The sequence below is a fragment of the Podospora pseudoanserina genome, chromosome 1, assembly GCF_035222485.1.
Source record: "Podospora pseudoanserina strain CBS 124.78 chromosome 1, whole genome shotgun sequence".
Taxonomy (NCBI): domain Eukaryota; kingdom Fungi; phylum Ascomycota; class Sordariomycetes; order Sordariales; family Podosporaceae; genus Podospora; species Podospora pseudoanserina.
Window position 1 is genome coordinate 3,968,305 of NC_085920.1, and position 21,482 is coordinate 3,989,786.

General features: G+C 53.5%; 7 protein-coding genes across 7 annotated transcripts; 3 read left to right on the forward strand and 4 right to left on the reverse strand.

Annotated features, from left to right (window-relative positions):
• Nucleotides 1-52: 52 nt before the first annotated feature.
• On the forward strand, nucleotides 53-5,348 carry QC764_111480 (uncharacterized protein; the record flags this gene model as incomplete). Its single annotated transcript, XM_062942406.1, has 2 exons — nucleotides 53-2,938; nucleotides 3,460-5,348. Exons 1-2 carry the CDS (start codon nucleotides 2,890-2,892, stop codon nucleotides 5,346-5,348), a joined length of 1,938 nt encoding a protein of 645 aa, XP_062805353.1. The 5' UTR covers nucleotides 53-2,889.
• QC764_111470 (uncharacterized protein) lies at nucleotides 305-1,882 on the reverse strand (the record flags this gene model as incomplete). The annotated part of the gene is made up of 1 exon (XM_062942405.1): nucleotides 305-1,882. The coding sequence occupies one exon, from the start codon at nucleotides 1,880-1,882 to the stop codon at nucleotides 305-307; it is 1,578 nt and encodes a 525-aa protein (XP_062805354.1).
• Nucleotides 5,349-5,654: 306 nt separating the features above from the next.
• QC764_111490 (uncharacterized protein) lies at nucleotides 5,655-6,353 on the forward strand (the record flags this gene model as incomplete). Its single annotated transcript, XM_062942407.1, has 1 exon — nucleotides 5,655-6,353. The coding sequence occupies one exon, from the start codon at nucleotides 5,655-5,657 to the stop codon at nucleotides 6,351-6,353; it is 699 nt and encodes a 232-aa protein (XP_062805355.1).
• A 1,401-nt stretch (nucleotides 6,354-7,754) lies between these two features.
• PLB1 (Lysophospholipase 1) lies at nucleotides 7,755-10,524 on the reverse strand. The gene is made up of 2 exons (XM_062942408.1): nucleotides 9,082-10,524; nucleotides 7,755-9,021 (listed from the first exon to the last, which is right to left on the reverse strand). The coding sequence occupies exons 1-2, from the start codon at nucleotides 9,822-9,824 to the stop codon at nucleotides 7,779-7,781; spliced, it is 1,986 nt and encodes a 661-aa protein (XP_062805356.1). The 5' UTR covers nucleotides 9,825-10,524; the 3' UTR covers nucleotides 7,755-7,778.
• Nucleotides 10,525-11,796: 1,272 nt separating this feature from the next.
• Nucleotides 11,797-15,331, reverse strand: HIS4 (trifunctional histidinol dehydrogenase). The gene is made up of 2 exons (XM_062942409.1): nucleotides 12,275-15,331; nucleotides 11,797-12,211 (listed from the first exon to the last, which is right to left on the reverse strand). The coding sequence occupies exons 1-2, from the start codon at nucleotides 14,679-14,681 to the stop codon at nucleotides 12,018-12,020; spliced, it is 2,601 nt and encodes an 866-aa protein (XP_062805357.1). The 5' UTR covers nucleotides 14,682-15,331; the 3' UTR covers nucleotides 11,797-12,017.
• Nucleotides 15,332-15,380: 49 nt separating this feature from the next.
• Nucleotides 15,381-16,157, forward strand: TAF9 (Transcription initiation factor TFIID subunit 9; the record flags this gene model as incomplete). The annotated part of the gene is made up of 1 exon (XM_062942410.1): nucleotides 15,381-16,157. The coding sequence occupies one exon, from the start codon at nucleotides 15,381-15,383 to the stop codon at nucleotides 16,155-16,157; it is 777 nt and encodes a 258-aa protein (XP_062805358.1).
• Nucleotides 16,158-16,698: 541 nt separating this feature from the next.
• ned1 (lipin Ned1) lies at nucleotides 16,699-19,835 on the reverse strand. The gene is made up of 2 exons (XM_062942411.1): nucleotides 18,818-19,835; nucleotides 16,699-18,767 (listed from the first exon to the last, which is right to left on the reverse strand). Exons 1-2 carry the CDS (start codon nucleotides 19,263-19,265, stop codon nucleotides 16,852-16,854), a joined length of 2,364 nt encoding a protein of 787 aa, XP_062805359.1. The 5' UTR covers nucleotides 19,266-19,835; the 3' UTR covers nucleotides 16,699-16,851.
• Nucleotides 19,836-21,482: the final 1,647 nt, after the last annotated feature.

Below are 21,482 nucleotides of genomic sequence, written 5' to 3' on the forward strand. Positions count from 1 at the left end.
AAGACTTTGGCAGCAGGGTTGGGTGGGGTCTCCGAACTCCACTGTGGTCGAGATCCAGACCACCAAGGGTTCGAGATCCACTTTCAATGTACGCTTTCTGACGACGTCATATTCGAGATGTCAATTTCAGGAAATGTTTTGGGGGAATATCAAAAGTCTGCTGTGTTCCATTGATAGCGATTGTTTTAGCGATTTCCCATCTGGCTTATAATCCAGATGTAAGTAGAGTATATAGGTCAGTCATCAATCATTCCCCTCCCCAACGCCCACATCCCAAACACCACAAAGACTCCAACAAAACAGATCAACACATCCCCTTCCCCTCTACCCTACGCTTCCCCATCCCCCCACCCCTCACCACCTTTGCAAAAAAATACAGCCCAAAAGCCACCACACTAACCGGCACGGCAACCGCCCAATACATCCAAAACCTCTCCCCCCCGGGCGCAAACCAATCCTCCATCCCAAACAAGCTCGCCACAAACCCAAGCGGTATAAACACCAACCCCACCACCGTCAACGCCTTGACGCTCGTCGCCTCCTGCCTGCTCAACACCTGCTCCTCCACCGCCTGCCTATTCCCCGCCATCCCCGCCAGCCCAGTGATACTACTGCTCAAAAGCTCGACCCTCCTCCTCACATCCTTCAACGCCATGTACAAAAACTGAAAATCTGCCTCGGAAGACGAACCACTGCCAGACAAAACGTTCGGTGCCTGAAACGGAATCCGACACTGTATCATGATCGACTCGAGATCAATACAATAGTACGACAACCTCCGCTCATACGACTGCACATCTGACCACTGTTTCTCTACCGCGGTGGTGTTGAAATACTCGAGATTCTCCTGCCTCGACATGCTATGCTGCACGTGAGAGATGTACGTCTGCAAAAAACCGACGTGTTGGCGGTAATGGCTTGCGACGATCTTTTGCGCAAGGGTCAAGACCAGGTCGGTGCCGTGGCTGTCGAATAAATCCCAGTGGTGATCGAGGTAGAAGCACAAGTCGTCGAGGAGTGTCGTTCTGGGCGGGCCGCCGCGGTGGAGGTTCTTCATCTGTCGTTGGTGAGGGATGAAGTCGGGGTACCCCCCCTGGTGGAAGCGCGTGATGGGGGAGACGGGGATCGGGTTGTAGGCTTCGTAAGAGGTCCCTACGTATCGGAGGGGGGGGTCGGTGATGACGATGCAATCCCAGCCTGTGCCATTTTCTCGTGGGCGCCGCCAGATGGAGCACTTCCTGTGGAGGCAGACTGTGTCGGCGAATTTACCGAGGATTCGAGTAGTTGTGACGGTGCGCCCGGTTTCTGCGCAAAAGACGCGAAAGTTGCTTTGGAGGTCGTTGGGGAGGGAGATGAGCTGGTAGTATCTCATGGTGACATGCTCTTTTTGGACGCATGGGAGCGAGATGTTGTAGTAGGCGTCGTTGGACTTGAAGGCTTCGGGGGCGTTGTCTCGTTCGTGGTCGACGAAGAAGGCGGGGTGGATGTTGAAGTGTGTGCCCAGGGTGCCGATGTGGGCTGGGGCTTGGCCCTCCATGATGATGATTCGGCGTCCATCTGGGCCTGAGGCGGGTGATTCGTCGGTCAAGGAGAGTCTGAACTTTGCTGGGTCGCTGCACTGCCACGGCTTTCTGGTGAAGGGAGAGCCCGCGGATGGGGACTCTAGCACGGCGATTCTGGTGTTTTTGAAGGGCCAGGGTATGTTCTTGAGTTCGAGTCTGGGGTCTCTACGTCTCAACCTAGGCTCGGACGAGGCGAGACTCTCGATGACGTTTCGGTACTGCTGGCAATCGGCAAGCCAGACGCTGCCCCCTTGGCTTCCTTGGCTAGACTGACTGTCTTGCCTTGTAACGGAAGGCTTGGGGGCATGGTTTGGGATCATGTTGAATATCCTGGCTTGCTCCTCGGAGATGCTGTAAGCACCGAGACCACCGTGGAGGCTGTTCCTCCCGTACTTAAAGAAACGAAATCCCTTGTCAAGGCATATGGTAAGAGATTCAGAGGCCCGAGTGAGGCTGCCGAGTCAGGCGGTCCCCTCCATCGAAGGGACGTCCGTCTCATTAAAAACGCCCGGTGAACTTAACCGGCAAGTTTTAAACCTCATCATCAACATGACCGACGAAGTGATTGGCTGGTCGAGCCGATACTGTTGCCAAGACCAAGTCCTGGAAGAGGGGGGCAGCGCGATGGGGCAAGCAAAACAACGACATAGCGGTCATCTGATATTCCTGTTTGAGAGTTCCAGATGATGTCGTTTGGCTATTCGTTACGTGAGGCCATGTCAAGGTGTGGTAGGTGTGAAGGTCTGGGACCAATAGGATCAACTCCGGCCAGAGCCTTCTTGTCAGTCAGTTTGGAAGTTGGAAGTCTATGTGCCATGGACGCCTGCGCTAAATCGAATGTATGCTGGTGCGTCTCAGCTCTTGGAGGCAGAGCCTGACATCGTCTTTTTTGGTTTCATGTTTTCTCAACTTGAAGGCGTCCAGTCTGCAAGTCAGCCTAACCCCGTGAGTTTATGATGAGACTATTGGTTGTATGCTCTTATCTGACGTCTTGGATATTGATACTGGAGCATTTATCTCCTTGTTGCCCCGAGATCTGGGCAAACACTGCCACTGATGCCATGTGGCCCCCCGCACGGGAGAATCTGGGGTCGGATTTGGGGGAGTTTGAAGCCCGCTGTCGTCCTCTCTCCAAGAATTTTGGTCTTTTTTATTTGTGTTGTTTTGTTTTCCAATCATCGTTGAGATGAAACAACATTGCAGCTGAAGGGTGGGACGGTCTCGCCTTTCCCTCCCAGGTCGAACCCGGCTGTCTGGGTTCAGATTTCCTTGGAGCTGCCTTAGCGCCGGCTGAATCCCGCCGTCGACTTCCACCAGAAGTTATTCAATGCCGGGCATTTCGGACAGTTTCACGACTGCCGCTGCATTTCATAGCGGTATGCAACCTCGGACAGCCTAGAGAGCACTCCGCGTATCCTTTCCTATTGTTCTCGAATGTCCCCCCCCCCCCTATTCCCTCGAAATTGGTGATGCTCGTATCAATTCACAAACAGGGCTCACAGCCACTATAAATACCGGAAATCGGCACTAACAAGATCGCCAAGCATGTCGATTCTCCACAGTTACAGGGCACATCGCAGCCTGTCAGGGGCAAGCTCTCCATTTCTGTGAGCCGCTATTCGACCCGGACGAGCAACCCGTTGGAAGCTTGTTGAGTTCCCCGGCAGTTTTTGGATGCACTTTTGTTTTCATTGCAGCTGACGTGTTTCTCTGACAATCTCCTTTTACTGTTGCTCCACCGCTGCGCCTTGGGCTCATTCATTCACTTACTTTTCTTCATCATTCTCATCTCTCGCTCACCTATTCTTTCCCAACCAGGTCATCCAGTGACCTCTTGATGGTTCCCGTCCCGCGTCTCACCGTTGCCATCACTTGCATTTGGGTGGCTAAAGGGGAGCAATGGCCATCCTAACCGCCCGCAGGTTTCAACGCCTAGCTCTATTGACGGTGGTCGCTCTTGTTTTCTATATACTCCTCGACCAAGCAGACTATGTTGCCATTCCCATGGTGCCAAAAACGGGGCAATATGTCCAGAGCACTTACGACTGGGCAAGACGCCGGATGAAATACCCGTTTGATGAGTCCAAACTCATCAAGCTGCCAGAGGGGATCCCACGAGAGCTTCCCCGCATCCAGTATGACTTCTCCCAGGATGAAGCCAGCGAGTCTCACATCAAGACTCAAAAGGAACGACAGGAGGCTGTGAAGCAGGCCGCAAAGAAGTCATGGAACGCCTATCGAAAATACGCCTGGGGCCGGGATGAGCTCCTCCCTGAGAAGCTCACTGGAAAAGACACCTTTGCTGGATGGGGTGCTACGCTGGTGGACTCGTTGGACACGCTGTGGATCATGGGATTGAATGACGAATACAAGGAGGCGGTCCAAAAGACCGCTACCATCAACTGGGACAAGACGACCTCTTCTCATTGCTCGCTTTTCGAAACGACGATCCGGTATCTGGGTGGTCTCCTCTCAGCATACGATCTCAATGGCGACCAGGTCCTCCTTGACAAGGCCGTTGAGCTGGGCGATATGCTCTACGCCGGCTTCGACACCCCCAACCACATGCCAGCAAACAGCTTCAACTTTCGTGAGGCGAAGGCGGGAAGTCTCAGGCCCAGCATGGGCGAGTCTTCTGCTGCAGCCGGAACCCTGTCTCTCGAATTTACTCGGCTTGCCCAGCTGACCGGGGATCCCAAGTATTTCAACGCCATTTCTGGGGTGACGCGCGCCCTTGAGAAGACGCAGGACGACACAAATCTCCCGGGAATGTGGCCAGTGTTTATTGACGTCTCTCGCAACGAGCCCGAGAACCCCATCAGTGCGAAGGGTAGCTCTTTTAGCCTTGGCGCCTCTGCCGACTCGGCCTACGAGTACTTTTCCAAGATGTACGTCCTTCTCGGTGGCCTCGATCCAACGTATAAGAAACTTCACATGAAGTCCATGGCCACCGCTCGCAACCACCTCCTTTTCCGGCCCATGCTCCCGGATTTGTACCCTGCCACACCGCCTGATGTGCTGTTGTCGGGTAATGTCTATGCTAATGGTCAAGACATTATCGACCTCCAGCCTCAGGTGCAGCACTTGGGGTGCTTTGCGGGTGGAATGTTTGCCTTGGGTGGGAAGCTCTTCCATGAACCCGCCCACGTCAAGATTGGCGAGCAGCTCGCACGTGGGTGTGCCTGGGCGTATGAAGCGTTTCCTTCTGGGATCATGCCTGAGGTTTCGGAGATCATTCCCTGCCCTGCTCCCTCTTCTGCGCCTTCATCAAAGGACGAAGAAGAGGAGGAGTTTCCCCGGTGCAAGTGGGATGATGCAACCTATAAAGAAGCCAACACCGCCCCTGGCCGGTATCCCAAGCCTTTCAGGGCTGTCCAGGACCCTTCGTATCTCCTCCGGCCTGAAGCGATCGAGTCTATCTTTATTGCTTACCGCATCACTGGCAAGAAGGACTTGCTCGATATCGCCTGGCGCATGTTCACGGCTGTTCAAAAAGCGACCGAAACAAACGAGGCGTACACGGCTATTTCAGACGTCAATGTTGCCCCGGGTGAAGAGCAGGCAGATGCTCATGGCCGGGGTGGGACGAGGTCAAGAACCAAGAACTCGATGGAGAGCTTTTGGATTGCCGAGACGCTGAAGTACTATTATCTTATCTTCTCTGAGCCGGACCTGATCAGTTTGGATGACTATGTTTTTAATACCGAGGCGCACCCGTTGAAGATTCCCAAGCCGGGTAAGGGGGCGGAGGGGAAGGAGGGGTTGGATACGGAAAAGGAGGCATGAAAAAGGACAGGTGCACATGGGATGGAAGGCAGAGCAGCATATACATCACGCATGAATAGAATTTCATCTTTTAGAGTTCAACTCCACAACCGTTGATATCAAACGTCCCCGAAGCCGAAGCCGAAGCCCTTCAAAAGTACCACCCACCCCACACAGCTATGACGCAGCACCGCAGCGTTCAAAAGTGGGGTCCCCGCTCACTGTCACGGCAGTGCCTCGTTGGGTCGTCCCGCCCCTCCTTTCCAGAACCAAGCTCCCTCTTCTTACCAAAAGAGCTCCAAAACCCCTGTCACAATCTTTCTCCATATGAACTTGACCCCTTTCCGACGACCTGCCACACTTCTCCTCTACCTCTCCCGCCATTTCACCACCACCACAACCACCTGTTCCCTCAAACACCCACCACCACCACCACCACCACCCCCTTTTCCAACCACCATCAACGCAATGGACCTCACTTCCCCACCCCCCGAGGAACCCCCTCCTACATCGCTGCCGCCCGCAGCCACGGCATCCCCTCCGTCAATCAGCCCCCATCAAACCCGGCCCCTTGCCGCTTCAACTCCCCATCCTCAACCACCTCCGCACCAAGCGCGTGATTTTAGCCTCTGCCTCCCCTCGTCGAAGAGCAATGCTCAACCAAATCGGCCTCACAAACCTCGAAGTCTGGCCTTCAAACACCCCCGAGGACCTCGACAAGAAAACACATTCACCAGAGGAGTACGTCTCAGCCACCGCCCGAGCAAAATGCCACGCCGTCTACGAAGCCGTCCTCGCCGCCCAGGCCAAACCAGACGCCACCAAGGAACATTTGGAAGATCCAGCTGTTGTCATTGCAGCGGATACAATCATCGCCACCCGCGCAGGGCAGATATTGGAAAAGCCAAAAAGCGAACAAGATCATGTCCGGATGCTGACGCATCTGAGGGATGGGAGGTATCACCGGGTTTTGACGGGGGTTTGCGTCATGGCGCCAAAGGCGGATGCGAGTCATCCGGGGTATGAGATTAGGGGGCATGTGGAGGATACGAAGGTTTACTTCGCGAGGGAGGAGGACGGGTTGCCGGACGATGTTATTGAGAGTTATGTCAGGACGAGGGAGGGGGCGGATAAGGCGGGGGGTTATGCGCTGCAGGGAGTGGGAGGGATGGTGCTTGTGGAGAAAGTGGAGGGGAGTGTGGATAATGTGATTGGGTTGCCGGTTAGGAAGTGTCTGCAGTTGTGTGAGAGGGTTGTTTTTAGGCAGGGGGAGGAGGTGGAGGGGGAGGAGGATGAGGAGGAGTGAGAGAGGGTGATGGGTTGGGAGGTATACTGAGCGGTTAGCTATGACAGCAGACTATGGCCTTGAGAGGCGGATGAAGAGGTGTGAGTAATCAATGGTTTTGGACCGTGATTGTTGTTTGAGTTTCTGAGTGATATCATGCTAGTTGAGGCTCAGCTTACATTTCCAATCGCTCCTTCCCGTTACAACCTGCAGTCTTAGTCGTTCCTTCCCATCCTAACTTCCAGTCAAGTGGCTCCTTCCTCACATCAGCACACACCACATCGCTCCTTCCCCAATAACAGTATATATATATGCTCCCCGCACACATCACTCAGCGGAGAACAGCAGCTCACTCTGATCGAATTCTCAAGTGGCAAGACTAGCTTGCTGACGGGCAACCCCCCCGCCCGGGTTGCTCTTAGCCCTGGAGAGCTTCTCTGTTAGGACCAGACTCTGTCTGATTCAAGATAAAACCTAAGGGTTTTTGTAAGGCGGTCACCACAATCAAAATGAAGTGTGGGTGAGAGGTGAGCTCTTTGTTTTTTCCGATGACATACCTCGATTTGATTTTTGGATGGAGATGGTCGAAATAAAACGAAGGTGGCCGTTTCTTTCCTGGGGTGGTCGTGATGAAATTCAAGATCATCGGTATAAATAAACTGTTCGAGCGAGTGTTGATCGGTCCCTGTCCTGTGTTCTGTTCGGCCACCCAGACAAGGAGGGAGGGAGTATGTGAGAGGACTTGGTCATGCTGATGATCAACTCAAGGGGTCAAGAGAGGTTGACATTCTTTTCTTCTGAAACCGTGCAAGAGTTGAGACTGGGAAAAACATATGAGACATGAATATCGATCAATGCTTCTATCTGACTTTTGTTGTTTGTTACCCAGGACAGACGTATCCAGGCATGACCAAAACTCAACTTATCATCTCACCCCAAAAACAAACCAAATAACAGCATTTTCAACCCTATACAAGTAAGGCTGGGGTATCCCGAATTCTCTGCAAAAACTCTCATCATGCAAAATATCACATCATTCTCCAGGAAAGACAAAAGAAGAAAACAAAATAACAAATGAAAAATAAAAGAAAAATCAAAAGAAATCAACACCTCCCCTCCAAATCACCATCTATTTCCACACACTCCCCCTCCGCCCCCCCTCCTCCCTAAAGCATCATCACCACCACCCCCAACAACCCAACCACCAGCCCCATCCCAGTCCCCATTACCGCCGCCCTCCCAGCAGCAGCACTATCCTTGGTAGAAGCATCCCCAACCCTAAAGCCCGGCTCATACTCCCCCTCCACAGCCTTGGTATCCAACCTCCCATCCCAGCAATACCTCTCAAAACACCTCCCACACTCCCCCGGCACCCCCGTCCCCGTCCTCGCCAAACTCCTACTCAACACCGCGCACGCCACACACTTGTTCCACTCCCCATCCAGCGTCCCGTTCCCCTGCGTGGCAGCATTATACCCATTAGTGATGATCTCATTCCTCTGACTCTCGGGGTAACTACTCGTAAAAGTCGAGACGTTCGAATTGGCGCTATAAGGAGCATTAGGGATGTAAACCAGCAACGGGGGCACCTTTTGCCCGGCCTCCAAAGTGAAATTATTGACGTCACACCCGAAAAACGTGGGCCGGTTGTTAAGCCCGAGGTTAATAAACGTGTTTTGGTCGGGGACGGGAGGGAACAGCGTGCCGTTGGCGATGGCGCCTTGGGAGCGGTCCCAACTGGCACGGAGGGCGGTGCCATTCGGCCAGTTGTGCGTCGTGTCTGCCGAGCTGTCTACCGCAAAAATGACATCGACGTGGCGGAAGGGTTGGATGAGGGGGTGGAGGGGGATGTTTTGGAGGTCTAACCCTCCATCGACGAGATCAAGCTCGATTTTTTGCGCGCTCGGGTTGGTGGCGTTGTTCCAGCCCAGGAATGGGTTGGGTTCGTACTGCGCAATGTCGTTTTCGTTGCTGTCTAGGATGTTGAGGGTTGCGTTTGCCGCGTTGAGGAGGAAGGTAGGGACGCCTTCGACCGAGGAAATGTTTTGGAGCATGAAGGCGTTGAAGAGGCTGGAGGAGGTGCCGTAGATGTAGGACACGGAATCAAACCCCTTGACGCACTTTCCGCTGGAGGGGATGACGCCCTGGGAGAAGTTGGAGCCGAGGTACTCCATGGGAACAAAACCGTACGTGGTGGGATCGTAGGAGCCCATTTCGTAAGGGTTGAACTCGTAGACTGTGGCGTTGAGGGAGATGATCCTCTCCCCCGGGTAGCGGCCGTTGGCTACGAGGATGGGGAAGGGGGTGCGGGCGGCGGAGAACTCATCGTCTAGGGCGATGGAGGAGAAGGTGTAGGCCGGCCCGCCGTCTTCGGCGTCGATGAGTTGATAACCCAGGGCACGGCCCCAGCTGGGGGGAATAGGGGGTTAGTATCGTGCTTGGGCATGTATGTAAACAAAAGAAACTTACTAATCCGTGATGGAAGTCTCGAACCCAGCATCCGCTTTCGCAGCAACCTGCCTAGCCACCCTAGACCAGTACCTGGTAGTATCAAAAATCCCAGGCAAGTTTGGCCCAATAAAGATACTCCTATCAAACTTCCAAATACTGCTCCCCTCCCTCCCGTTCCTCAACGTCTCAACCGTGCTAAAGTTGTTGGTGTAAATGCTCGACACCAACCAACCACCACCAGACAAACCAGCCAAATAAGTACTGCTCTGCAGCAACCCCCCAATCTGTCCCTCCCCAGTCGCACCCGTGGTCCTGCTGTCGGCAGCAGCGACGAACCCGGCCCCATTCATCAACGCCCTGTAACCACCCCCCGAAACGGCAATCCCGACATTTGGAAGATCCTTCACATCCGGAGCCACACGGTTGATGTAAGCCTCGGCATCGAACCCTTCCAGATTGGCCCTCTTCAAGAAGTCAATCATGGGCTTCACAGTCTCCTTCCTTCGCTTCCCGAGCCAGTCCTCCTCCTGCTTGGAGATGCCATCGGCAAGACGGACAGTGGGTTTGTTTCTGGGACAGTTGACTTCCTGCGGCGCATAGCCGCCGCTGGGCGCGTTGGGACGCGCGCGAGGGCTGAGGATTAAATCATGGTTGGGTTGGGAGAGCTGGACAGCTGGGACTGGGATGGGTTCGGCGGAGGCAAGGTTGGCGGTGGTGAGGAGGAGAGCAGCGAGGGTGGTGGAGTAATCTAGAATATGCATATTGTTTATGTTTTGATGATGTTGTTGCTAATCATGAGAACGGTAGGTAGGTGGGTGAGCTGTGTTATGTTATTGATATCGAATAAGCGTGTAAGGCGCACGACAACCAAAAGGAAAAGTAGAGGAACCAAAGTTCCCACGAATGTGAGAAATAAAAATGAAGCAAAGCAATCAAATTGCTAAGCTGGAAAAGCAACAAACAACAAAAAGCTGTATAAAAAAAATTAAAAAAAAGAGCGAGACCCAAGGGGGCGGTAGCGGCGATGGATGTATAAAGTATTATAAGTTTCAAAGAAAGGGAGCTCGTCCCTGGAAATAACGTGGGCTAGGTTTATGTGGAGGCTATGGCACACACGCGAGCGGGTAGATCGGGGAATGAATGGAGAATGGAAGGGGAGCACGGGCAACCGTTGGCAAAGAGCCCACCGGCGACTTAATTCTTTTTTCAAGGGATCAATCATCTCTGCCCAGCGAGTACCAAGAAACACCCAAGAAACACCAAGACTGCTCGTTGCTCACGTTGGCTGTCTGTCTCGGCCGGGTGGCACTGAAAGTTGGGATGGTTTTGGTGTCAGTTGTCAGCATCGAGACCGGATGACGCCGCCCCTTTCACAAGTTCTGCCATATCATGCATGATGTCCCTCAATTGGGAAAAATAAATCAAATGAGGCTGCTCAGCCCCTCGCTGCCGAGGCCGATTTGGGGACGGGAGCTGCAGGAAATCTAATCACAGCCAGGAGGGAGGGGTGGAAGGGAGGCTCTTACACACCCTGATTTGCAAGCTGCATTCCCCCTTTCAGGTCACGGTGGCATCGTTTCAAGTTTCATGCAACCGCGGGCTTGACCTGCCGAGCCCGCCCAACCAAACCAATCTTCAACTAACATTTGTCGACTTCTTAACAAACGTCAACTGGCAAGTGTTCTCCATGACCTACCGGATGACGGTTTTAACAGAACAGCCCGAGCGGGAAGCACAAGCACCCGTCATTAGTTTCCAAAAATTCCCAGCGCTAAACGGGCAGTTTGGAACCATCCCAATGAACACCGGTATGTGGCACTCCACCAACCACCAGCCTTCTCAGCGGGGTCCGGAAGGGCTGGAGGGCAATTACGAGTCTCCCCCTTCTTGGCATCAAGCCACCCGTCCCCCACAGTTACAGTGGGTACAGGGATGCCACACTCGGTTCACTTCACGTCATCATCATCGTATTCTTTTACTGGGAATTATCCGCTACATGCTCGATATTCGGATTCCGCTAATTGTCCGATACGAATTTACAGTCATGTAGAATAGCGGACTCTTCCAGAAAAAAGTTGACAGACACTCGGGAGCCGATCTACCCGCTCTTCGGCACCCTCGGCCACCTCACCCTCTTCCCTGCCATGGAATCAACCGGCTGGCCAACCACCGGGTCGGTGACCTGTCTCAGTTCCACCACTCCAACGGCTTACACATATGTTTCTTTGCTCTGTTCAAATGCTGTTTGGGATTTCGTTTGCCATGTTTGGTATCTCTCCTGCCGTGAAAGGCAAGGCAGACTTCTTCCATATACTCATAAGCTTTACCTGAGCCTGCTGTGTACGCAATACGCGGAACTCTCCAATGGGCCTGCATCCTCGAACTGGAAGGACGTTTGTTTACCCACGAGATACTCAGATCCAGTGCGGATAAATCATAACCCTTGGGTATCAAGGTGTTCCCGTCGATGCTATCCGCGTAATATCAGATCGAGGCATATCTCCCCCCGCCATCCAATCTCACCTCAAGACCTTCCACGTTGTCAGTGAAACAATCTTTGACAGCGGGAGGCAGCCCATCGATCGGCCCTGACCCCCGACCTGACCCGACCCCCGACCAGCATCAGATCATCTCCTGCACATCCATCCACGCTAACGCGAGCATCAAACATCCGACAGACCTCGATATTCATTACAGATCCAACCTAGAAACTCCCTATACCCCAGGTTTATTACTAATACAACAACAACAACAACAACAACAACAACAAAAAAACACAAAAATCCGCAACCCGTGGTACCTTTGCTTTGGAACCCTTTGTACCCCCCAAAGGTCGGAACCCTTCTGAAACTGTCTGGCTTGTAAACTGTTATTACTGCTTTCTATTTTTTCTTTTCTACAGGTCAACTAAATCCCCCAATGTGGTATTGTATATCCAACCGCAGTCAGCCAACTCAAGCCTTGTTCATATGCTCCAACCGAATCTCCACCGCCCGTCTGTGAGCCTCGAGCTCCTCAACCTTAGCCAACTGCATCACCGCCCCTCCCACATTCCTCAGCCCCTCAGCCGTCAGGTTAGAGCTGGTAATGTGCTTGACAAACGAGGCGAGATTTACGCCAGAGTATTGCTTGGCGAAGCCATAAGTAGCTACGCAAATCCAAAATCAGTATCAATTCCTGTTTGTATCAAACCAGGGCAGTAAAAACTTACGCAAAGAGTGGTTAACACCAGCCGAGTAATCACCCACGCTCTCAGGCGTCCACTCCCCAATAAACACACTCCCCGCATTCATCACCTTCTCCACCGCCTTCTCCGCGTCCTTGATCTGAAGAATCAAGTGCTCAGGCGCATACCTGTTGCTGATCTCCATCGCCTCCTCCACAGTCTTGACCTTGACAGTCAGCGAGTGAGCAATAGACCCACGGACAATGTCCACACGCGGGAGGGCCATGGCCTGGTTGTGAACCTCATCTTCAATAGCAGCGAGCTGGGCATCAGTCAGGTCAATAGCAATGAGAATGACCTGGCTGTCGACGCCGTGCTCAGCTTGGGACAAGAGATCAGAGGCGACAAATGCTGGGTTGGCGTCCTTGTCGGCAACAACCAAGACCTCGGAAGGACCGGCGGGCATGTCAATACCGACGCCGGCGTTGGTGTCATTGCTGACGTACATCTTGGCCGCCGTGACGAACTGGTTACCAGGGCCGAGAATCTTGTCAACCTTGGTCACGCTCTCAGTGCCATAAGCCATGGCAGCAACAGCCTGGGCACCACCAGCGAGGACAATCGACTCAGCGCCAACCTTGTGGGCGACGTAAACAATCTCAGGGGTGATGCTGCCGTCGGAGCGAGGCGGCGAGGCAATGACAATCTTCTGGCAGCCGGCTACCATAGCCGGTACACCAAGCATGAGCGCGGTGCTGGGCAGAACGGCGGTACCACCGGGCACGTAAAGGCCAACGGCTTCGATGGGGCGAGAGAAACGGCTGCAGACAACGCCGGGCATGGTCTCAACCTGCAACGGCTTCTCGTCTTTTTGAGCGGCGTGGAACTTCTTGATGTTCTCGAATGACACGTCGATGGCCCTGATGGTCTCCGCGGGAAGCTGCATCATGGACTCTGGGAACGGCGCCTTGAGTACTGGAGAGGTCAAAGATGTCGCCCTTTCGAACTTGTGAGTGTATGAGAGAAGTGCCTTGTCGCCATTCTTCCGTACGTCATCGATGATTGGCACAATAATCTTCATGATGGCGTCGGCCGATTTTTGTGATGGTCTCTTTAGGGCTGCATCGAGCTCTTGTGTGGTGACTTCACCCGCATCGAGAACCTTCATCAGAATCCTCTCGTCCTTCTTGGGCTCCTCCTTTACTGGCGCTGGTGCTGGTGGCGCCGCTCCGTTAGTCTCTGTCTTGATGCCCTCCTTTTCAGCCCACCTGCCCTTGGCATCGCCCTGTCTCCTCTTGACCTTGAAGCTCTTGGCATCGAGGCTCTTTTCAACGTCAGCAAGAGACACACCAGCGGCAACAACTCTCGCCATGGCAAAGTAGATGAGATCCGCGGCCTCGAAAGCAACCTCCTCGGCGGTTTTGGCATCGCAAAGCTCCTCAGCCTCCTCCATGATCTTCGCCCTCAACAGCTTCTCATCAGAGAAGAGACGAGCAGTGTATGAGCCTTGTGGCGCAGACCGCTTCCTTGAGACAAGAGTCTGCTCCAGCTTCTTGATACCCTTCAGATCGCCAAAGCAGCCAGACTGCTCCAGGTGACAGAACCGCCCCTTTTGCCGCACCACAAACTTGAGCGCATCATTGTCGCAATCCAGAGATATCCGCACAAGCTCCTGAGTGTCCCCAGAAGAAGCACCCTTGTACCACAACCCACGCTTCCGGCTCTGGTAAACACCAGTCTGTGTCCTGAGAGCCTCACCAACACTCTCCTCGCTGCTGTACACCAAGCCAAGAGCAGTGTCATGTTCATCAACCACCACGGTAGGAATCAAGCCATCGGCACGGTCTGACTTCCACGAAGCAGCAAGAATCTTAGGAACAGCAAGCTTTCCGGCCTGCTCCTTGCTGGTTACATCAGTCGAGGGAAGAATAGGAATAGCGCCAACCTGTGCCGCAACACCAATGAACTTTTCGAGGTCAGCACCAGCGACAGGCTTGACAAAGAAAGAAGCGATTTTCTTCGCCTTAGCCTCCTCGACAAACCGCGCAGTCTCGGCAGCGGTGGTATCAAAGTCGGAAACGAGAAGGCCGTGCTCAGTGGCAGAAGCCAATTGCGCCGGGTTGGCGCCAGACACAACAGGGGCTACTCGGGAGCCAAACTCGGCGAAATCGGGAAGCTGTTCAGGGCGGACAAACACCTTGCGAGCGCCAGCGTCGATAAGAGAAACGACATCATCGCGGGACTCGAGCTGTGTCACGTCGAAAAAGGGCTGGAATTCGGTGTTGTGGCGGCCGAGGAAACGGAAAATCTTCTCATATGTCTGCGGCTTCACGGTAAAGAAGACAGTTCCCAGACATGAGACTTCCTCGCGGTTGAGCCCCTCCCTCTCTCCTCCGAGCCCCGGCGGGACATTGACGCTGATGAGGAACGGCAGAGGAAGCGTCGACTCCATTTTTTGGGATTGGTTGTCAGTCTGACGACTACACTATAGGGTGTATGCTGTCGTTATGATGTATGAGAGTAAGCACAGTGAGAGCCCTCTTTAAGTGAGCGTGAGGCAAAGTATGACTCTAAAATTGATGCATTATCAAATCGCCAGTTCCTGACCCGCTCCTGCATCGGATCCAGTCCCAAGGCATGATTTATGGTGGGGTAAAATCATCCACCTCTCCCACTGCCACCCCTCCATTACGTAGTGGCCAATTCCTTTTTTTTTTCGAGGGCGGGCAACGGTTGCAACCCCAGAATTAAGCTATGGTCTGTGCTGAAGATTTCCGGATCATTCCAGCCTCCGATTTCACTTGAAGTCTGGGTGGGGTCAGGGTTGTTCTTGGCCGTCTGTTCGGTGAACCGCATTGAGCAGCTGCAAGCTGTCGCGACTATTCGCGATTCCATTGAGCTGCCGGGAAGCTCTCTCTTTGACAACACAGCTATTTACCGCCAGTTGCTGTCGCAGACAACTCTCCCAGAAATATCACGACTTCAACGACCCGCGCGCATCAATTATCCATCTACAGCTACGCGCTCTCCATCCATCTTACCAGGAACTATCACCAATCTCGAAGTCGAACCAACCGACCCAAGCCACTTACCATCAACCCCTCCGTAACTCAACCCGAATCCCACACATAAGTCGCCCATCCCCCTCAACATGTCAACCACAGCAGCCCCCCAACCCAATGGCCATCCCCCGGCTCCCAATCCCAAACCCTCACCACCACCACCAACCCACCCCCACCCCCCCCCCCTCCCCAACAACAACAACACCAACCCCCAATCCAACCCCACCGCCCCCCGCCCCCGCGAGTCCTGCACAATTGAGCTCCTCCTCCTAGCCCAAGGCGTCACAACCTTCGAACCCCGCGTCCCCCTCCTCCTCCTAGACTTCGCATACCGGCACACCTCCTCCGTCCTCTCCGACGCCCTCCACCTCTCCGCAGACCCTTACACCTCCCACGCCGGCGCCCGCCCCTCTGCCTCCTCCGGCGCGGCCCCCGTTAACGTAGGGGACGCAGCCATAACCTCCAACGCCGTTCAGCTCGCCATCGCATCCCGCCTCGCCTACCAATTCCGGGGCGGCGCCGCCGGTGGGACGAGTAAAGACTGGTTGCTCGACATGGCCAAAGAACGAAACAAAATCGCCTTACCTAGGGTTCCGGCGAGTGAATGGGGTTTGAGGCTTCCAGGGGAGAAGTTTGTCTTGTCTGGGACGGGGTGGGGGTTGAGGGATGTTTGGGCTGGGCAGGAGGCGTTGGAGGAGTCGGGTGAGGAGAGTGAGGAGGGGGATATGGAGATGGAGGATGTGGTTTTGGGAGGGGGGATAACACAGGAAAAGGAGGAGGATGTAGGGGGGGATGGGGTGGAGGGGGGCACGATGGGGGATGTTTTTGGGGATGAGGCGGAGGATGAGGAGATGGGGGAGGCTTGATTTTCTCTGTCAGGGTTTCACGACATAAGGCATTGATTGAGACGGAGGCAAGAAGGTCGCGGAGGCAGCAAGACTCAAAGGGAAAGAAGGGGTGGACGAGATGGAAGAGGGGGACGAAATTGGCTTTTATCACAAGCGGGAGATCAACAAGTCTTGTTATTTTACTTTTGGCAAGTGGTTGGTGCTTTGGCATTTTTTTGGGTTTTTTTTTCCTATCATGAAGAAAGAAAAACACTTCATCAAAAGGGGGGCTCGGAAATGGCGTTGGGATGGGTTGAATTGGGCAAAGATATTTGATTTCACTTTCTGTATACTACTACTCCCACTTGGGAGTTAAGAATTATAATTTCACACAAACAGCGGCTCAGAATCAAGGCTACTGATCATAACACCTATTCCCATACAAGCAATTGCGCAGTGATGTGGTTGTTATATCCCTTTATGTATTACTACAAACCAACCCAAAAAACCAATAATGATAATGATAATGCCTACCAAAAAGTCGAATGAACCCCCTTTCCCCCCTACTACTAAAAAAAAAAAAAGAACTCCGCGCTATGCAACAAATCCCCATCTCTTCCCAAACCCCCAAACAAACAAGTCTGTCTATCACACCAAGAATCCCCCCCTTGAATCCTTCCTCTATATGCTCTCCCAAAACCACTGTTGCTTGTTGAAACACAACCCTCCCTCATCACTCCTTCTTCTCCGCAACCTCAGCACCAACCTTCAAATCCTTAATCCCAGTGATAATCTCCGCATTAGTATCCGGCACAACCGTTTCCTTCCCCTTTTCCTTCTCTCTCTTCTCCTCCTCAAGCTTCCTCTCCACATCCTCCAAAATCCTCTTCTTCTCCTTTGTGCTCTCATCCATCGGCATCTCCTCCTCACCACCCACCCTATCAACCTCCTCATCCACCGCCTCCTCAAACTCCTCCTCCAAATCCTCCTCATAATCCCCCTCCTGCCCCCTCTCCTCAAGTGCACTCCTCATCATCCTGTCCTCGTCATAACTCTCCCCCAAGTCATCCCCGTATGAATCCCTCGACATGTAACTATCCCCCATCCCCTCCCCAATCTCATCCTCATCCTCATCTTCATACTCCTCATCCTCATCATCCATCTCCTCTTCTTCTTCTTCCTCTTCCTCGCCTTCACCCTCGGTATCACTAGCCGAGAACTCGTCCAGTTCAAGCGGGGTGTCCCTCCAGTACGTAAAATCAGTGTATTCCTCCCCACCGCCCTTGACAAGCGTGCTGACAGGGGGAAAGTAGTGGTCTACCACCTCGGTCATGTTGACATAGCTAAGCTTCATCTTGTTAAGACTGAGCAGATCGAGCGAGACCTCCGCGTTGGAGTTGATGGTGAAAATCCTTGTTCTCGGCACGTCGACTGTGCGGTAAGAGATTTGGTCTGTGAAACGGTTGCCGAAGCCGGCGTAGAAGGGTTTGCGGTCGGGGCCGTAGAGGGAGCGAATATCACGCAGGGTGGACATCTTAAAGATGTGTGGCTTTCGGAGGTAAATCTCACGACGGAGGGCGGCCATTGTCCTATCTGGAGACAGAATTGTTGGGCCTCGTGGAAGCTTGTAGCCGTCTTGGACAATACCGGCTAGGTATGCCCTGGTGGTGTCGGCTTGTCCGACGGAGCGACTCGTCAGGTACATAATGTTATACCCATTGGCGACGATGTCGGTGTATAGCTTGGCCACACCGGCGTGAGTCCAGTCACGGCCGATCATGTTCAGCACGTGGCCCAAGGCATCTGACTTGGTGATGGTGCCGTCAATGTCGGAGATGACGACTGGCACCTCGTACTTCCAGAGGTACATGTAGGCCGAGCAGGTCGCGCGGTTCACGGTGAAGCTCATCGAGTTCTCGCCCGGCTTCAGGTTCAAGGCCTTGAGCTGGTCACTGGTCAACCGCAAGGTCTTGGCGTAGTTACGGTTCGGATCACCGGCGGTTGAGGAGCCGGGAGAGCTGGGTGGTGTCTGGATAGACATCTGGCCGAGGTCTGAATCGGCACGTCTGTGGCTTGGTACGCTAGGTGAAGCTGTCACGTCACTGCTGTCGCTCTGGTAGCCGGGATCAGAAGCTGCGTCCATGACGATGCCGTTGTCGTTGCGCAGGCTCGATTCCATGGCTTTCTTCATGGCGGCAGCCTTGGCTCCCTCGCTGCTGTAGATCCAAAGATTTCCGCGCTCATCCACACCAAACAGAGCGCCGATATCGTAGTAGCCGTCGAGCTCCTCCGAGAGAACCTTGCGAGCCAGAATCTCCGTCTTGATCGCATCTTCCTCGTTGTTTTTGAAGTTGCTCATGTCCAGCATAAGATCTCCTGTTTCGGTGATATGTGTCTGAATATTCACTGCGGCAAGCTCCCTGGAGAGATTCATGGCTCTCTGCAAAGCCTCGGATGCCGAGAGAGGCGGTGGGCTGTGTGAACGGTCCGAGTACTTGGGGTTTTCGGGGTCGTCCGAGTCCTCACTGGGTGCCCTCCTAGCCGTCATCCGCAGGACATCATCGCTATGAGGACGCGGTGGGGACCAGTCGCCAATAGAGGTTCCGGCCTTTCCGAACTCTGGAGAAGCTGATCTTGGTGTGATGAGGCCTGTGTATATTAGCTACCGAGCAGTGAGCTTGAGCCTTGCATGTACTCACCATCTCTTTGATTCGGGAGCACGGTCAACGGCGGTCTGCTAAAGCTCGCTGACCGCACCTTTGGATCGTTAAGATCGAGGGCTTCAGGCTCCCCGAGTCCGGTGGTTTGTTGTGGGCTCAAAGGTGGACTGGAGGCTGGAGAAACGAGGGGAGAGGTCTGGAGACTCTTGGGAATAGTGTCGCTAGTCTCGAATACAAAGAATGCCTCGCCTCCTTCGCCCAGCTTCATCGAATACGGCTGCTTGACCCCATTGACCTTGAACTCGACCTTCTTCTCGTATGGGCGCAAGAGCGAGAACTTGCCGAAGCGCACGTGAAAAGGTGAGCAGAGTAGCGATCCGTCTTCCTGCTCAACGACTATTACGTCGATGGCTCCGCTCAATGTTGCCGGGTTGATCGAGTTCCATGCTGTCGAGACAGAGTCGCTCAGATTCCTGACGTACTGCATCGTGTCCAGGCTGGCGGGACTGCACCGGCACTGCTGTCGCTTCCAACAGAACTATATATGTACAAGCGCGCCGGTCGCTGTTGTAACAGAAAATATCCGTGGATGTTTGGTATGGACAAAGGCGAGCAAACAAGAGGTCAGCTGAAACCGAGCTGAGCTGAGCTGGTGATGGTCCAGACACAGGGCGGCAGGCCGGGTCTGGACTGGGTGATCTCGGTATGCGCGTGGGCTCTGGAGCTCTGGAATTCTTGCGATATTTGATGAATTGCGTTTGCAAAAGTGTCGGAATGCGGAATGGAAGGACGATAGGGAGAAAAGTCGGAGCTAGAATGACGAGCTGGCGCACAATGGTATGCGATCCGACGGTCTGACTGACAGGAGGAACCTTGAGCGTAAAGCAGCCGGAGGGGTGGACCGGGTTGGCGGGCTGCTTGGTAGCACAGAGGCAGAAATACGACTTGGGCACTGAGCACCTGACGTCTATGGAATGCGTTAGGGAGAAAAATGAAAAGCGTCAACGTCGGCGACAGGTCTGCAGATATTCGAGGCGGTTCACGAAACAAAAGTCGGCCAGGACAAGAGGGTAGGTAGACAATCACGAGGCCCTCAACAATCCCCCCGGCCGCCGCCCCAAAAAGCCCCCCCCAGCGCTTTCCCCGTTCTTGGCCGGGCCTAGCTCAGCGTTGAACCGCGACAAGCGAGGTACTTTGTGGACCACCAAATCTCGCCCAGCGGCTAAGTATCACATGTGTTCCCACCGACAAACCTCCCCGGAAATTAGGACCCTTGCCATGCTCTCTTTTAAACCACTGCAGAACCCCCCTCGCTGATGTCATGGCCGATATTCCACCCACCAGAGCGCGATGCAACGCCCAGCAGGGTTCATCATTATGATATGATCCAAAATAAGAGATTTCAAAGACTTTTTGGCATGTGAGAGTCTGAGGTATCCGTCTCTTGTCCCATTGACTTCTGAAGACTCTGAACACATGCTGAATAAAAAACACTTTGTACAACTTAGGTAACTACACACGGCGCAGCCCCATTCAACGCGTGGAGGATTGTTGGGGAAGGCAACACAGCATGGTACTACTACAGACTTGTTGTGGAGGGGCGGCACCTGACCAGCCCGCCGGCGCTGGTTCCGCAGTCTAACGGGGAACAGGCTATTCAATATATTGGCGGTTAAGAGTTGATCCCGTGCGAGATCCAGTCCCGTGGTGTCTTTGTATGCAAACTACTCTTTCCATCACCACTGCGTACAGCAGAGATATCTTTCTCAACATACGCTCTAGAGTTGTCCGTTCTCAGTCAGGGATAGATCGGTCTCGCCGAAGCGAGGCAATCAATTCGGTCAATTCTGCGCCGCGATACGAAGTAAAAAAGCCGAGGCTTGAACAAATTTTCTAGTGCGGGTGGAGAGTTGTATGTCAGATTTTTGATATAACTGCCTTGTCACCTCACCAAGTTGTTATGCCTTGGCCCAAGAAGTGTCACAACTTGCTTTGTGTTGGAGTGACGAAGTCCAAGTCACTAGGCTTCTGCACTCCAAGCTTCGTTGATCATGAAGTTGGGGCACTCCGCGCTAACCTCATTTCTTTCTGTATGCCGAGCTGCTGCATGGAGTAAGCAACAGAGGCATAGGTCGATTAGAGGTGGACATGTAGACCACTATGAATCCGGGTATAACCTGGAGACGGCCAACAAGAATGATCGACGGGCCACAGCCGGGACAGAAGACTGCCGTCTTGTTGTTTCGAGAGAGGCCCCATTGTTGGCTCCATCAGATGACGCGAAGACTCCGATTCGGAGCAATGGAATGATAGGTGAGAAAGTCATGCCGTTGGGAGTCTGAGTTTGAGGCTATCTTGTTGAGATGGCACATAACAGGACATCCTTAGTTGTGCTCGTCGTTAGTCAGATATCAGATCGTTGCTTCATGCCTGATACCAGACGGGAAGTGGGCGGCAGATCGCTTTCTTCCCGTTGGGCAGACGTGCTTCTTATCTTTTCGGCGGGAGCAAAAATAATTCTTCAAATACCGCCGGCGAATAGAGAGGAAGGTGTTGAGTTGAGATCTTCGATGCAAGTTCCACCTTACCTAGGTGTGCTTAGATAAAGTAAGGTACATAAACGCCTCACCGTTGGATCTTTTTAGCACTCGAAAATAGTGAAAACCAACGCTCGCCAGGTGGTGGCAGCCCGCTAACGCCGGTG